The following is a 16172-nucleotide window of genomic DNA, read 5'->3' as shown; positions in this document are numbered from 1 at the left end:
ATCATGGAGGCAGAACACAGGCATTGTGGGTCGTAGCCATTGAAAGCCTTATCTTTCATCCTCTCTGGAAGTCTTTGAACTTAATGCTCAAAGACATCCAAGCTACACTCCAGAAAGTAAGATCTTTGCAAATCCTCCTTTCTTGCTTTCTCCCTGAGTACTGCCTTACTGCCCACAGTCTGCCTATTTGTGCTGGGAGTAATAAAGGCTACTTATTTAGCATGTGATTTAAAGTGGAATTGTGGACTACATTTTTCCTGAAAAATCAGAGATCATTTGACTGCAATTTGGGGGCGGGATGAAGATTGCATATCAGATGTATCCTCCAAAGCCATGCTTTCATAGATTTATAGGGAGCTGAAATGCTTTCAAATATCAATCTGTAGTAGAGAATATTTGTCATCGGATATTTTTTTTTTACATGCACTTTCATGTACAAGTGCCTTAAAATCCGTTTCATTTTGAAAATTGCAACATTTGGGGGATGTTTCATGCCATTTTCTTTTAAGTGCATATTTAAACCTTGGAGAGAATCATACTTTGAAGCCAAGGATGAAAGGACGTAAAAGTAGTGCTTGTTACGATTGTTTCAAAGGAGGGGCTCGTTTACTTTCCCAGGCTTGGGATGCTAACTGCAGTTACTCTCCTGCCAATGTGTGATATGAATGGCTTAGATGAGAGAAGCATAGGAGATCCTGGAAACAGTGACCTCAGATTCCAAAGAGCTGCTGTATATAAGATGACAGACATATTCACGCAAACTGTTTTCAGGACCAGCCTGTCTCAGAAATCTTTGTGGAGCTGATCCCTTGATTTGAATTGCATGATATACAAATGTATTCTCTAACAGAGCAAGACACGATTCAAAAGCACATTTAATGGTGTTCCTTTTGGCATCAGTATTTACAGAGTTCTGAGTATCCTTTTGATTTTCAGGAACCTGAATTTGAAACCTATTTTTTCGTGGAGCTCTACGAAGTGGGTGCAGGAGCAGAACTGAACCACAGTGCCAGATTTGCCTACATAATAGTCCCAGAAAGTGACTCTCCTCGGGGTCTGATCTACTTTGCTGTGGGGTCTCGTCTGGCTGTGGCCCATAAGAAGACCACTTTAATTAGTCTTCAGGTGATTAGAGATTCTAGCACAGCACTTGCCATCTCAGTTGGCTACAGTACTCAGGTAGGACTAATGCACGAAAGTATATACTATCTTCATTTCTTTTCTAATGCAAAGAAAAATGTTAGCAGGTGTTTGCTTTTTGCAAAAGTTCTATGATACAAATTACAGCAATAGCATGCTGCAGCATGGATTTCTTCAGGGCTATTTTCCTAGAAAAAGAGGTGCCGGAACTCACCATGAACACCTCCCTCGTTCTCTTATAAATGGCAATGGCGTCCACCTGAGAGGTGCCAGAACTGAGTTCCACTAGTCCCAACTGGAAAAAGCCCTGGGTTTCTTTCCCTTATTATTGGATGGTGAGATAGCGACTGTTGCACATCATCCAGGACCTTCATTGCTAAGCTGGGGCTTGAGCCGAGGTCTCCCTAGTCTAAATCTCATACTTCATCAGCTATGCTATGCTGACACTTGCAAGACTTTATTGTGACCTATGTCTCACTGAGCTCAGTTGTAGTGACTCTCTTGATTTTGAATGGGAGCATTTTGACTACCATCAGGTTTACCACTCAGAGAATGAGTTTGATACCAACCTATAGGATGATGGTCTGATTCAGTGCAACATAGTTTCAAATGTTCTGCTTTGTTTATTAAGTGTCCTTGAGTTACTTCTGCACACTTGCTTTGTCGCTGTGTGTGTTTTCTGGAGATACTATATTATACAACTGTGTGCATGCTAGGAGAAACAGCATTTTCACAGTGTCATGACACTAATACATAAGAATCAAACTATGAAAATTGCAGGTTGATGATCATTTGCCTCATTTAGAGCACACACTCTGCAACCTCCATGGTCTTAACAAGCATGCATGGCAGATTGCCAAAGCATGAAGGAGATTAGGGAAAGGAAGTCAAGTAGGAGGCAGGAAGAACAAGGAATTTGCCTTGAGATCCTTATCCCATTCTCCTCTTGCAAATAGTTTTAGGTGGTTTTTTTATTATAAAAAAAAATCACTCCCCACTTCCTTCATTCTTGCTGGTCTCACTGAGCCACCTGAAAGGGGCAAATAAACAGTTGTTTCTGCCAATAACTGACAGGCAATGACTTTGTTCTCTAACATGTCAGTTCTCATAAGTAACTGCACTGGTTTACTTAAGGAAGAATAGGCAGTTCTGTTTGGAACTGGTTTAAACCGACTTTTATCCGGCATGGCTGAACTATTACAATTTTTAGTTGACCAGGAAATGTACTTTGTTAATCATCATTAAGAGCAGTGGCAATAGTTGCCCCCATACTCTGGTGGAGTATCGATGTTACACTTCCGTGCCAAGCTCATCAATCAAATCTTGCTAATCCCCATTCGACATGTGTTCTGGTCCTGTCTTCTCCTGACGCAGACCACACAGTTCAGAAAGATGTATTTTACAACCCAGCCTAACATGATACATCAGCCTCAAACCTAGCACTTTGTTAGAAATACTTTGCCAAACACATTTTCCAGCATCGTCCTTATTAATTTTATTTGAAGTCAAGATAAGAAAAAATGAAAAATGCATTTTAAAATGTTCATAATTTGAAGCAAACCTGGCTTTGCACAGTATTGCTTAATCCTTACCTAGAGCTTGCTTGCTTATTTATTTATTTATTTATTTATTTTAAGGAGCTGATGAGACCTGAAGCTCTTGGCCGCATAATGATATCACCAGCCATTTCTGGGCAAGATTTTGCCAGATCTGAAGGAACGTTGTCCTTTGCATCTGGGCAGAGAGATGCTGTTCTGGATATAACACTCACTCCAGACACTGGATCCTTAAATCCGTTTCCTAAACGTTTCCAGGCTGTGCTTTTCAATCCTACAGGTGGTGCCAGAGTTGATGACATCTATGGTATTGCCAACATCACCATTGTGTCTGATTCAAACTCTCAAGCAGTCTGGGGTCTGGCTGATCAATTGTCCCAACCACTTGATGACATAATTTTGAACAGAGTCCTCCAGTATTTAAACATCAAAGTGGTCACAGAAAGTACAGAAGAGCAGCTGGCTGCAGTGATGCACATAATTGATAAGGTACATATGCAGATGTTCCTTTGGCCATGATGAATGGGCCCTAGATTTAGGCATGGATGCAGCAACTCCCTGGGGGATGTAAGCTAATGAAAATGATAAACAGCAGCCATGGCTCTGTGGGGGGAAATGTTGCTTTGATTCTGAAAAACAGAACTGACTATGAGTCTTCTGTAACAAGAACATACTAGGAAAGTATTTGCCAGCCTGCTTCTTATATGAAAGCTGTTGGTTCACATGCCCAACTTAGATAGTAAGTTGGGATGGGCAATATTGTATGCTGTGATAGAGCCAGTATTCAAGCCTATAAGGGAATTTGCACTGGCCACTTGAGGGAACTTAAGGTCATGACCCTTATATAGGGGGAAAAATTACCGGTAACTGTAATCATTGGGTTTCACCTCCAAATAATGTCTTTAGGATAAGAGCATTAGTTGGCTTTGTCTTGGAAAATCTTAATTCTAATAAACTAGTTTGGGTATGGAAGGAAAGTGTGATTGCTACCTGCACACATGGAATAATTTTTATTCTTTGACCAATTTTTTGTTCCCTAAGATAATATCTGAGGGGGAAAAGCAGGCACTCACTGATAAAAACCGAAGTCTCTTGTATGAGATCCTCTGTGCGCTTATTAACCCAAAACGCAAGGATACTCGAGGCTACAGCTTCCTTGCTGATGTTACTGAGAAATTTGCCTTTTCTCTTCCTATTGGAGTATTGTGTGGATCACAGGGTGAACGGTAAGTCTTTCCACATGAGCCAGGAATATTTCTGAAATTGAACTGGATGTTGATGTCCACTTGGAATTCTGTCTATGTGTAATAGCCCTGTGGGACTAGAGATCTTAATATGTGAAGTGAGCAGAGTAAGCTCTTTAAAAAATCTGGCATTCTATGAAATAAACAACACATGATTGTTTTATTCAAATGGATTGATATGATGAATTGATCATATGCCAAAATACAGCTCTTTTCCTGTCATATTATCAAAACTTCTGCATTAATGCTTGGAGACATATTAGTAATTAATAATATATGAAAGATCCAGTTAATAGGCCAATAATAGGATGACAAAGGCATTAAGACAAGCATTATCCAGCACATGTTTCTTTCACAGGTAGCAAATGGCTTTTCCATTTCTTGAGCGTGTTGCTCCTTTTCTGTTTTAACAGAGGCAAAACCATCCTTGACCATTGCCCTTACATTATCATAATGGCCCATCACTGGTATCCACAGCAAATCAATGGACACAGATTTGATGGAAAAGATGGCGACTTCATTAGAGTTCCTGAACATTTGTTGGAAGTTTCTCATTCTGAAAATGAAAATTGTAGGTTCATTCAAGTCACTGAATATAGTAGCCAGCAATGGTTTATAATGGGTGACAAAGGAACTGCCCTAAAAAATAAGGTATGATTTTTATTTTTATTTAATTGTTTCTAATCTAAAAAGTTTAAAGCTGCTTATATGGAGCTGCCAGGAATCTCCTGCCCAAGCATTGATCATGTCAACACACTCTTAGTTTTGCTGCTGCTATAAGATTAGTTGCTCCATGCTTTTAAATTTAGACATGTGTTCAGGGTTTTTTTTAAGTGCTTAATATAGTTACCAGTTGGAAGAGCAACCATATTAATCTGGAGCAGAATACACACAGAGACTATGGTTGTTCCTTTTTGTCTTTAGCGACATATTTGTATAGCATAACAGCCTTATTTTAGAGCAGGAGTTTTTTTTAATGTAATTGTATCTAAACAATAATTGACTTGTATGTTTGACCTTCACATGACACGTGGCTAGATAGAGTTTGGCTGGTAGCCCCACCATACCAAGTTTGCAAGGGGCAACACAAAAAAAGACTGGTTCTGTGCTTTATGGTGCCCATTCTTTGACTTTATCTACAAACAGTGAGACTTATGCCCCCCTCCCACAGCTCATACAACTTTGTGGAGAGGTCTTAATGTAGCCAACCCTGTGTAAAGTGACAAACCCATCGCAAATGTTATATAAATATTTTTTATGCTAAAAAATAATAAAAATATTTGGGGAGGGAATTGAACTGTTTGTTCGATTTATATATGCTTTATTTATGTACACATGGTTTGAGGGTGAACTTAGCTGGTGGTATTATGGACACTGGCTTCGCGGTTTAAGCCTAGTAACCATGGAGTAGATATTCATATTCTCCTGTCATACAACTGAGGTGGAGTTTGGGCTTCTCTCCCTTACAAAGTAGAGGAAGTACCAAGTATGTCAGTAGCTGAGCAGATACTTATGCATTATGAGGTCCCAGGTATGGTGCCCAGCAGCTTCAGGTAAAGTGTCTGAGGTGGTTTAGATGGGAAAGACCTTACCCTAAGTCTAAGACCTTGACAAAACTGCTGCCCGGGATAAATTGACTAGAGGTCTGGCTTTGCATGTTTAGTGTACAAATGAGGATTCTGTGAATGTTTTTATAGGAAATAAATCTCCACTTTGCCCATTTCAGATTTTTTCAATGAGTTTGAAGAGTCAGAGCCCTCTTCTACTGAAAGATAACAATGAGGTCACCTATCGGATTTATTCTACAGACAGCAGAATTGTTCCACACAAGTCTTTATGTCTCCTTTGGAATCAGGCTGCTGAAAGGTATATTTTCTCATTCTTGACTGCACTGAGAAGACTTCTGCTGGGAAAGGCAACCTAAAAATGATATATACTCATTTATATCTCAGGGAAGCATAAAAATGCAATGGTCTATTTAAAAGCAAATTCTTCATTAAAAAAAGAAACATATTCACTGGCTTTGGGTAGGGGCTAATACTTTGAAATAGTCAAAATTACTATTCAGATTTAGATTATTTCTGGACCAGAATCTTTTCAATGCTCTGGGAACAAACCTGGTCTGCAAACGTTTGTAGAAAGCATCACTGATCTGTGTTGGGGTGCCAAGTAAGGGCTAATTTGGCACTGCTGCAGTGAGAGAGAAGCAAAATAATAATTGCCATTAAATTAACAATGAACCCTACCCTATTCGATGGGGTAAGAGAGTACCCCGGGAAGGACTTCTGTAGACTTGGAGCAAGACTACATGGATCATTATGCCAGGCCTCAGCCTGGACCTGCTTAGGCTTGGCATGGGATCAGTGATAGCACACCAGAGCTTGCAGTCTCTTTGGCATATCAACACATATTTGCTTCATCTGCTTGAGTTAATTTGCCAGGCCTCATATCAGCTACCTTTTTAGACTTTTTCTTGCCTGACAAGTTCTCCAAAATTATCAAATCCAAGAATCTGCCACCAGAATCTAACCCACCCGCCCCTAACCTGTGAGGTCAGACATTAACCTGTTCAAATTCTATCCTTACTTTTAAGAATAAATGAAGAGCTTACCGGATCAGGTCATCTAATATAGCATTCTGTTCTCACTGTGCCTACAACAGGAAGCCGGAAAGTAGGGCCTGACTGCTTGTGATTCCCAGCAACTGGCCTTCAAAGGCCTACTGCCTCCAACAAATTTTGCATTGATATCCCGTATTCTCAGTCACTCATTACCATAGAAAGTATTTCCCCTTGGCACATGTAATAGGTGCATTAACTCTTACTTGGGAGGAGTTGGAAGAGTATGTTATCCTTGTGATGGAGCCATTTCTGTGCTCATAACTCAAAATATTCCACGTTTTGCTCATGTTTGTATTATGATTATTGATTTCCAGACTGAAGACTAATGAATTAACATTGTTGACCTTTGTTTCCTCTGTAGCTGGTTGTCTGACAGTCAGTTCTGCAAAGTGATAGATGATTCCTCAGATTACGTGGAATGCTCCTGTTCGCACATGTCTATTTACGCAGCTTATGCACAAACAGACAGCTTGTCTTCTTACAATGAAGCTTTCTTTTCATCCGGTTTCATCTGCATTTCTGGTCAGTTGATAACATTATTATTTTTACGTTTATGAATTGTGTGCTGATTTTTTAAAAGCAAATAATGCATAAAAAAAATTGTATCTGGAATGGACTGAATAGCAGAAAGCACATAGGCCATGATCCAAAGAGTTGCTTCAGCAAACACAGTGGAATTTTTGATGGCTTTTGGAACTCCCCTTGGTTTTTAAAAGAGATTTGTTGGTGCAGCATGGAGGACTAAGTGATACAACTCCAAACCTGCCTCGGGCACATGAAACTAGTTATGTGATTCTTTTGGATCCAAGACAAAATAAGCTATAACCCATAATCAAAGGAGGGCATGCCCAAATATAAAAATCCAAGAGTTCCTGCTCTCTTGAACTTTGAACCAAAGGGTAAAAATACAGTGGTGCCCCGCAAGACGAATGCCTCGCAAGACGAAAAACCCACTAGACGAAAGGGTTTTCCGTTTTGGAGGTGCTTCGCAAGACGAATTTCCCTATGGGCTTGCTTCGCAAGACGAAAATGTCTTGCGAGTTTTTTCGACTTTTTTCCCCTTTCCCCCCCTTTTTCTAAGCCGCTTATCCGCTTATCCGCTAAGCCGCTAAAAGCCGCTAAGCCGCTAATAGCGCTAATCCGCGAAGCCACTAATGGGCTTGCTTCGCAAGATGAAAAAACTGCTAGACGAAGAGACTCGCGGAACGGATTCTTTTAGTCTTGCGAGGCACCACTGTAAATCTCAGAGTCTTCTAGTTAACAGGAACTAGCAACCTTTAGGCTCCAATCCTATATACACTTTACAAAGGGAGTAGGCTTACTTTTGAGTAGACATGCATAGAATCGTACTGGTTGAGTGAAATCAAAAGGAATCATATTTTGGTGAAATGATTCTACAGTTGTGCCAAGTAGGCCAAAGCTTTATCTTTTGACTTCTAGACTTCTTCATGCAATAGGTTGTATTCTGTCCTGCTGTTCAGTGGGCAGTAGGAATACTTTTCTTTGCAGAAAAGAGCCAGGTCCGGCAGAGATGCTTGCAATTTTCATTTAGTCCCCCTTCCCCAGCAGCTCTCCTCTCCAGTTCTGATTACCCAGAGCAGATTTTGGGAGCACAGGAGGCTGCAGGGTGGAAGAGGAATGGGCAGAAATGGCTTTTCCCTCTCCCTCCTGACTTCTGCCTACAGAAGCATCCAGTTCACAACTGTGGATCCAAGACCTTATATTTTAGTTACCAGCCTAATATTTCTAAGTGTAACCCTACAAATGTAGCAGGCCCAAAATGAATATGCAGAGTAAAATCCATTGGCTGAAATTCAAATACATCTAGACACCAAATCTTATCCAGCCCAGCAGTTTGTCCTGTTTAAATAGAGTTGCCATGTCGTGAAGAGCGAAAAAGAGGACATGGAGACCCATCACCTTCCATCACCGTGGACTGACACACCATATACCCTTCAACATTTCTCAGATGAAAATAGGGACATCCTGTTCCACAACAGCAGCAGCAGCAGCAATAATAATTTAATTATTTGTACCCCACCCATCTGAATCAGTTGCCTTAGCCACTCTGGGTGGCTTCCAACATATATAAAAACATAATTAAACATTTAAAAACTTCTCTATATAGGGCTGCCTTCAGGTATCTTTTAAAGGTTACAAAAACAAAATACAATATGAAGATTCAAGCAGTGTGGTGATCAAACGAAAGGAGCAAAGCTTTTAGGGGAGAAATGGGGTGCCAAGTGCTCCAGCCATTTCCCCCACCCCAACCCCCAGAACTTCATTTGCTAGGTTCTTCAGTCTGCTAAGATTTCAAGATGTATAAATCAGAACACACACGGGGAAGGGGGCCTTTCCCTGACCTTACATGAGAGCTGTGTATTTTAACTTACATTCAAGAATTGTGTTTAGAGGTACCCAGTGAGATTTAGTTAATCTCCGCACTAGCTATCCAATAGTCCATTGGTCTTAGACAAAGAACTTTTAATTAGAACTGAGAGAGCTTGGGGAGATCCTCTCTGAAGTGTAGGTAGGTTCCCATGAGGCAAGACACAGTGATAACAGCAAGAACCTTTATTGAACTACATAACTAGGAAACGGGCAAAGCAACTGCTTATATACATTCCTGGAAGCCTGGGCCACTCCCACTCTACACGTGATTGGCTGTCTACTCTTCTAAGATGCAAATCATGACTCAGAGTTCAAGGGCCAATGGCAGAGGCCCAAATCCTGAAATGTTCTGTGATTGGACATCATGTATCGAATCAGAACACAGGAGCTCAGAATCCTTAGTCCAGACTCAGGCTCAGGCAAACACAGACCACTGAATGCATAACACTCTTTCGCAGCAAGCTCTCTTTCTTTTCTTAGGTCTTTCTAATATTGCAGAATAGAGTCAACCAATCAATGGATAATGCACTGATTTGGGGTGGGGATCCTGGCATTGAGGCAAGCAGAGGAGTATATGGGAGACCCTAAAGCGAGGAAGGGGATGGAAGGGGAGACAGAGAGAAAGAGAGACCTGCTAAGGGAGATGCCAGCAGAGACCCCCTCAGGGAGTTTTTCCTGCCTGCTCATGGGCAGCTTACTGGGCATCAGCATGGCAAATAGCTCCGAGAGGTCTAGGTTGCAGCTGTTCAATCTGCCCTTATATGATGAGCCCAATCCCAACATCCACCATGCGGGTGCACCCTAGGGATAGGAAAAGGTTAAGAGTGACCCTTGCATGCACGCTTCCTGGCTCTGCTTGCAAAGCAAGTCTTTGTACAGAGACCAGCAGGTGCATCCATAGAGATAGGAAAAAATAAAGAGTGATTCCTGGCTCTGTTTGCAAAATTCAAAAATTTGAAAAATTCAAAAAATCCACCCAGACTGAAAATTTATCCCTGAAAAAGAGGATGTGTCCAGGGGGAAAGAGGATGTATGACAACCCTATCCTATTACATTTGTGTGCTGCATAAAGGTTCTTTATTGAAACAGTCATTGTTTGTGCATGAATACATTCTAGCACTGAGAATTCCCATAAGGTATCTGTGACTCTCCAGGAAAAGGTAAACACTGTGAAAATATCTCAGAAGCAGGAGAGATGAAAGGGTGGCCTGGAGTTGTAAGCAGTGATGCAGTAACTTTGAAATGGGTCTTTTGAAATGGTCTAAATTAAATATATGGTAGATTGAGGTTCTTGAATATTTCACAGTTCTATGGCTACTTTATAATTTGGACTATTGCCAAATAACAATCTTAGTATAACCCATGCTTTTGTTTTGTTCAAACAGGTTTGATCTTGGCTATTTGTTCACACCTATTTTGTACCAGGTCTTCAATGTTTGCAGCTAAACTCCTTACACATATGATGGTTGCCTGTCTGGGTACTCAGGTAGGAACATGCTGAATATAAGACTATCAAAAGCTCACATTTATCCTGAGTCCCTGCTTCCTGTTCCCACATATGTTGAACCTGACTGTTTCTTGTGTGAGGGAAAGGCACCCTATGTATGATCAAAGGCACCCTTCCTAGGTGGTTTTGCCAGTGTGCAAGCAGATTCTAGAGTACCGTTTATTTGTTGCAGCTGTGTAGAATCTTGAATCTTTTGATTGCACACAACAGTTATTTTGCTTTTTTTGAATGCTATAAAAATGTGGGGTTCATGGGAATAGCTAATATTCAGATTCCTTTTTTAAAAAAATATTTTTATTAAGTACAAATTAGAAAACATACATATTCACAACAAAAGAAAATAGAAAAGAAAAAGAAAATACATCTAACCAAGGAAAAAAAATTAGAGAATATTTTGCCTCTTTTCATATTTACAGTTATTTATATCTCTATAAAATGCTATTCACAATAAAGCAGTGAAATGAAAGATAAGATATCAGAAAATAGAAAAAAAGAACAAAGAAAGAATAAAGAAGTAAAAGAAAAAGATCATAGGTGAAAATTTTTAAAAGTAGATAAGTACTCACAATACATAGCCGTTTCCCATCTATATTTATATTCAATTGTATAATTTCATCTTGTCCTTATCTACCTTAAATAAAGTGTTGGGTTGTTGTTGTTTTTTAAAAAAAGACTTCCACCGTTTACCTCACGCGTTTTTAATAATCCATTTGTCAGAACCTCTGTTCTTCATATTTTCCCTTTGGATTTCCTTAATGTCTCACTTTGTATTTTTTATATTACGCACAAGATTATTCTAAACAGATTCCTTTTGAAGGGAATTTTTTTGGGAACATTCTCCCTCACAGCAATGTTGTGGCTATTTTTGCCTTATATCCTTTTATTCAATCCCCAGAACAGCTTACAACACCTAAAATCATGGGGGATAACTGTCTTTCTAAAAGGGGTTATCTGGTGCCTTAAATATGGCACTCCATTCTGAGCACAAGGATTTTGATATGGGCAAAGAACAAAGAGCATCACGAAAAATGATCTGAGGACACAGCAGAAGGGATGAAGGATCGAAGCCAGCTGAGCTTCTCAGTTATTTGAGCAGCTGGAAGACTCATGCCCACCCCCTTAGTTGTATTCCTGTAGGCAGGCATATGAGAGTTGGCTTATTGGAATGGACATAGAAGCTAATTATGTACAACTCAGATAAGTAAAGTGGTCTGTATCCTTAGCTTTGGATGAATGGTATAAAATATGTATGCACACCACGGCTACTTCACTAGAGATGTGAAGCCCCAATTAACTGACAGCAGCTATTGGTAAAGAAAACTATCTTATGTTTGAGCAGCTATGCTATTGAATTTGAAAAGTGAAATTAAGTACAAGAACACACGTAGAATACCTTCTCATACTAATACAATGTAATGTGTAGGGAAAGCCAGCCTCCAATGGAAAGGCAGATAATGGAGGACTCCCCCTCTGCTTGAAAAAGTGCTGATCTTTCAGCAAAAATATACAACTTACCCCTAAAATTCAGCTCTGTATCATAGTATTATGAGGTAGTTAACATAACACTTCTGCCCCCCCCAAAAAAAGCAAAAAAAGAGAAAATGATTAGGGGTGGGGTGGGTTTACAGGTGCATCAATTTAATTTCTCTGTTGAGTAAAGTGGGTGACAAGGATCATTTAATTTAGAATTATTGCATAGAAGATCAAGCCTACTGAGGAAGATTTAGCATGGCTTCTGCAAAGGGAAATATTGTCTCTTTAAACCTTCCAGGCTTTTTTTTTTTTTTTTTAAGAATGTCAGCAAATATGTTGGTAAGAGTTAACATGGAGGCTGTGTACACATTAGCAGCTCAAAATGCAGCAAGTTTGTTTTCTTCTGCTGCATTTCAAGTCACATTGCATGTGGGTGCTGACCTTTAAAGCCCTAAATGGCCTCGGTCCTCTATACCTGAAGGAGTGTCTCCACCCCCACTGTTCAGCCCGAACACTGAGGTCCAGCTCTGAGGGCCTTTTGGCGGTTCCATCACTGCGAGAAGCAAAGTTACAGGGAACTAGGCAGAGGGCCTTCTTGGTAGTGGCTCCTGCCCTGTGGAACAGCCTCACATCAGTCAAGGAAATAAGCAACCATCCTACTTTTAAAAGACATCTGAAGGCAGCCCTGTTTAGTGAAGTTTTTAATGTTTAATGCTGTATTGTGTTCTTAATATTCGGTTGGGAACCACCCAGAGTGGCTGGGGAAACCCAGCCAGATGGGCTGGTTATAAATAATAAATTATTATTATTATTTAGTATTATCAGAGAGATGTAATGTTTATTGCCTGTTGGGTTTTCCCTCATGCAAACTCCTGTTCATGAAACTGTCATCTGAGCATCTGCAATAGCTTTCTCAAATGTATACATCTTAGCATAACTGCAAAGTGAATGCTGCTTATGCTTTCCAAATTGGATAGCAGCTGGTTAGCATAGTACCAAAACCATTTTTAAAAATGAAAACAAAATTTAAGTAAAAAAATAAATATAGTGAAATGCCTTGTTTGTTAAGGGGACTGAACATAAACTGGTGTTCAACTGGTGTTCTTTAACCAATATTTCAGTTACATTAGTTTTAATGGGTTCAGAAGCAGTTGAGCAGGTATAACCTAAAATGACCATAGTCTAGAGAGTGACAAATTCATCCAGAGTATCAACTCTCAGAAGCTTTTCTTGTGGTCAGCTGCTTTGATTAATCAGGACACATTTGCATCTGTTTATGTGCAATTCCTGTTCTTTTTAATTAAGTCAGAACAAGGAATGTTATCTGGATTGTGCCATTGTTTTCCTTTTGCAAATGTATTAAAGGATGAAAAAAGGGGGAAACAAAAAACAAAAATATCAGTTCGCATTCACACTACAACAAATACAAATGCATGGGTATATGCCCTCCAAATAGATATCAGAATGAATCTGGCGTGTATAGAAAGTACGTTCAAATGCAGCAAGGACATTAAGGTCTTCAAACTATAGTACAGTAGATGGTGCATATTTATCCTTTCAAGCTTTAAATAATACATCTCTTAGCAACCACAAGAGCTTGTAGAGTCTGTGTTTGCTGTCCTTCTGTTAATCCTAGTGTTACAGGAATATATTTTAAAAGTACATGATCACCTGCAAATATCAAGGATTTTAATTTGGATGACAAATTCGGATTATGTCAATTGTACTACAGTATGAAGCATGGCTTTGTTTTGAATTGTATGAGGCATACTAGTGAGTATGGAAAGTTGTACAGTCTTCATCAGGTTTTTAACTATTACAGATTCTATGGCTCTATGTTTCTATGAGAATACTTGAATTTACAGGTGTGGAATGAATTAGGCGGTTATTGTGGCATGTTTTAAATTATAGATGGATATTGACTACCAAAAACCTGCAGGTGGCAGTAAAACCTTTTTCTCCCTTTGTGCTTAAAGAAGCCTGCATTCTGAGTTGAATATGTGATACAGTGAATTGGGAAGACAAATAAAATGCTAGTTTGTGGGGCGGGGAGAAGAGCTTCGTTCCACGATAATATGGCACACACATGATTTTTTTTTCAAAGTTCTTTTTCCATGTGAGATAAGATGGTTGTTAATGAAAATGAATTCTCATATGCAACAGCAAAGCCTGTTTTAAGCTTTTTCTCTTGCTAAATATGCCTTGTTGTGAAATGTGAACTCTAATGCAGGATCAACCTTGTTATTCAGTAGGCATTCTTTAAAGCGCAGAGGCTTGCATACTTGGGAACAACAAGCAATGCACTAAAACTTATCACATCTTGCTGATCTTCAGGGACCAAATATGGACATACCAGCACTCTGAACTAAGCACCTCTATTGGTTTTAGGACACTATTCATAAACATTAATTCCTTTGAAAAGGGTACTAGACCTGATATCAGCATTTGAGGAAAATATTCTTGAGATTTATATTATTAAGTGGTCTTGCCTGCTTGTGTTAGATGGTAAGATAAAAGGTAAGATAAAGGACCCCTAGACAGTTACCGTAAGTGCAGTCAAAGGCAACTATGGGGTTGCAGCCAAGGGAGCCAGCATATGTCCACAGACAGCTTTCTGGGTCATGTGGCCAGCATGACTAAACCTCTTCTGGCGTAACAGAACACCATGACGGAAAACAGAGCGCATGGAAACACAGTTTAGCTTCCCGCCACAGCAGTACAGTGGTACCTCGGGTTAAGTACTTAATTCGTTCCGGAGGTCCGTTCTTAACCTGAAACTGTTCTTAACCTGAAGCACCTCTTTAGCTAGTGGGGCCTCCCGCTGCTGCTGCGCCACCGCTGCGCAATTTCTGTTCTCATCCTGAAGCAAAGTTCTTAACCTGTGGTACTATTTCTGGGTTAGTGGAGTCTGTAACTTGAAGCGTATGTAACCTGAAGCGTATGTAACCTGAAGCGTATGTAACCCGAGGTACTACTGTACCTATTTATCTACTTGCACTGGTGCTTTCCAGCTGCTAGGTTGGCAAGCTTGTAATGGTAAGCTTGTAGGCAGGGGTGTTTTTAAAAATCTCTGTACATCAGTCAGCATATCTCAGGTCCTTTATAGATGATAATTAGTAGGCAATAACAGTTGGCACATGAGCAAATGTGAAAAGACTTCTCCCCCCCCCACACACAAAATTTGGGGGTGCAGAAGAGGGAAGGAGAGAAAAAGAAGGGGAAATCCCATTGGACAAGTGGAAACCATTGCATGAGCTGGCTAAAACCACCAGATGCAATGGTGGCTGATGTGCATTGGAGTGGTAGGGTGGAAGGCAGAAAGGCCAAGAGCAGATGGTACAAAAGCCAATGACAGGCAGGCAGAGCCAACTAATTGTAGTCATGCTCTCCATCCTCCTCCCTACTCAATTCTGTAATGACAACAATGAGACTAAGGCATATGATAGAATTATAGAATTGTGGAGTTGGCAGGGACCCCAAGGGTCATCTAATCCAGCGCCCTGCAATGCAGGAATCTCAACTAAAGCATCCCTGATAGATGGCCATCCAACCTCTGCTTTAAAACCTGCAATGAAGGAGAGTCCAACACCTTCCAGTAGAGTATGTTCCACTGTTGAACAGCTCTTACTGTCAGAAAGTTCTTCCTAATGTTTAGTCAAAACCTAATTTCTTGTCATTTGAATCTATTGGTTTGGGTCCTACCACCTGAAGCAGCAGAAAACAAGCCTGCTCCATCTTCCATGTGGCATGCCTTCAGATATTTGAAGATGGCTACTATAGCTCCTCTCAGTCTCCTTTTATTCAGGTGAAACATACCCAGCTCCATCAACCATTCCTCGTAAGGCTGCTTCATACCGTTTCCTCATATAATCGTCAAAACTACATTAAACACTAGTAGTTAACAGGTGAAATTAGGATCTTCTTCTTCCGCTGTCTTCCTCAGACATATAAATTCTGTCCATATTAACTCCATGTGAATGCCTTTGATGGGGTAAAATGAGCCAGCATGTTTGAGATACTGGAATGACTTGCTCATATTTTCCTTTTCATTACTATACTGAAAACTATGCTGATTAAGGTTCCAAGAATTTTGTTTCATTTTACCAGAAGACCGTATCTAGGTATAATTCCATTGAATTAGCCTACTGTTTCATCTAAGAGATACTGATTAAAGCTGCCATTTTATATAATTTTCCTTCTTTTCAAAATAGATTTCCTTTTCAAGCAAGTAACACAACCAG

At 40.0% G+C, this 16172-nt stretch overlaps 1 protein-coding gene across 4 annotated transcripts in view; it reads left to right on the top strand.

The window, feature by feature from the left end:
- The window catches only part of ADGRV1 (adhesion G protein-coupled receptor V1), a 251864-nt gene that overhangs the window by 129476 nt on the left and 106216 nt on the right, over positions 1-16172 (top strand). For all 4 annotated transcript variants that reach the window (XM_081880292.1, XM_081880290.1, XM_081880291.1 and 1 more), the window contains 7 exons: positions 937-1179; positions 2778-3185; positions 3738-3922; positions 4354-4591; positions 5667-5806; positions 6922-7082; positions 10337-10437. In XM_081880292.1, the coding sequence (XP_081736418.1) occupies positions 937-1179; positions 2778-3185; positions 3738-3922; positions 4354-4591; positions 5667-5806; positions 6922-7082; positions 10337-10437 (1476 nt within the window). The remainder of the gene's footprint in view (positions 1-936; positions 1180-2777; positions 3186-3737; positions 3923-4353; positions 4592-5666; positions 5807-6921; positions 7083-10336; positions 10438-16172) is intronic.

This window comes from Podarcis erhardii (assembly GCF_964252035.2).
Source record: "Podarcis erhardii genome assembly, chromosome: 11".
In the NCBI taxonomy this organism is placed as follows: Eukaryota; Metazoa; Chordata; class Lepidosauria; order Squamata; family Lacertidae; genus Podarcis; species Podarcis erhardii.
The sequence above is the reverse complement of the archived record's forward strand: the minus strand, read 5'-3'. Positions and strand labels throughout refer to the sequence as shown.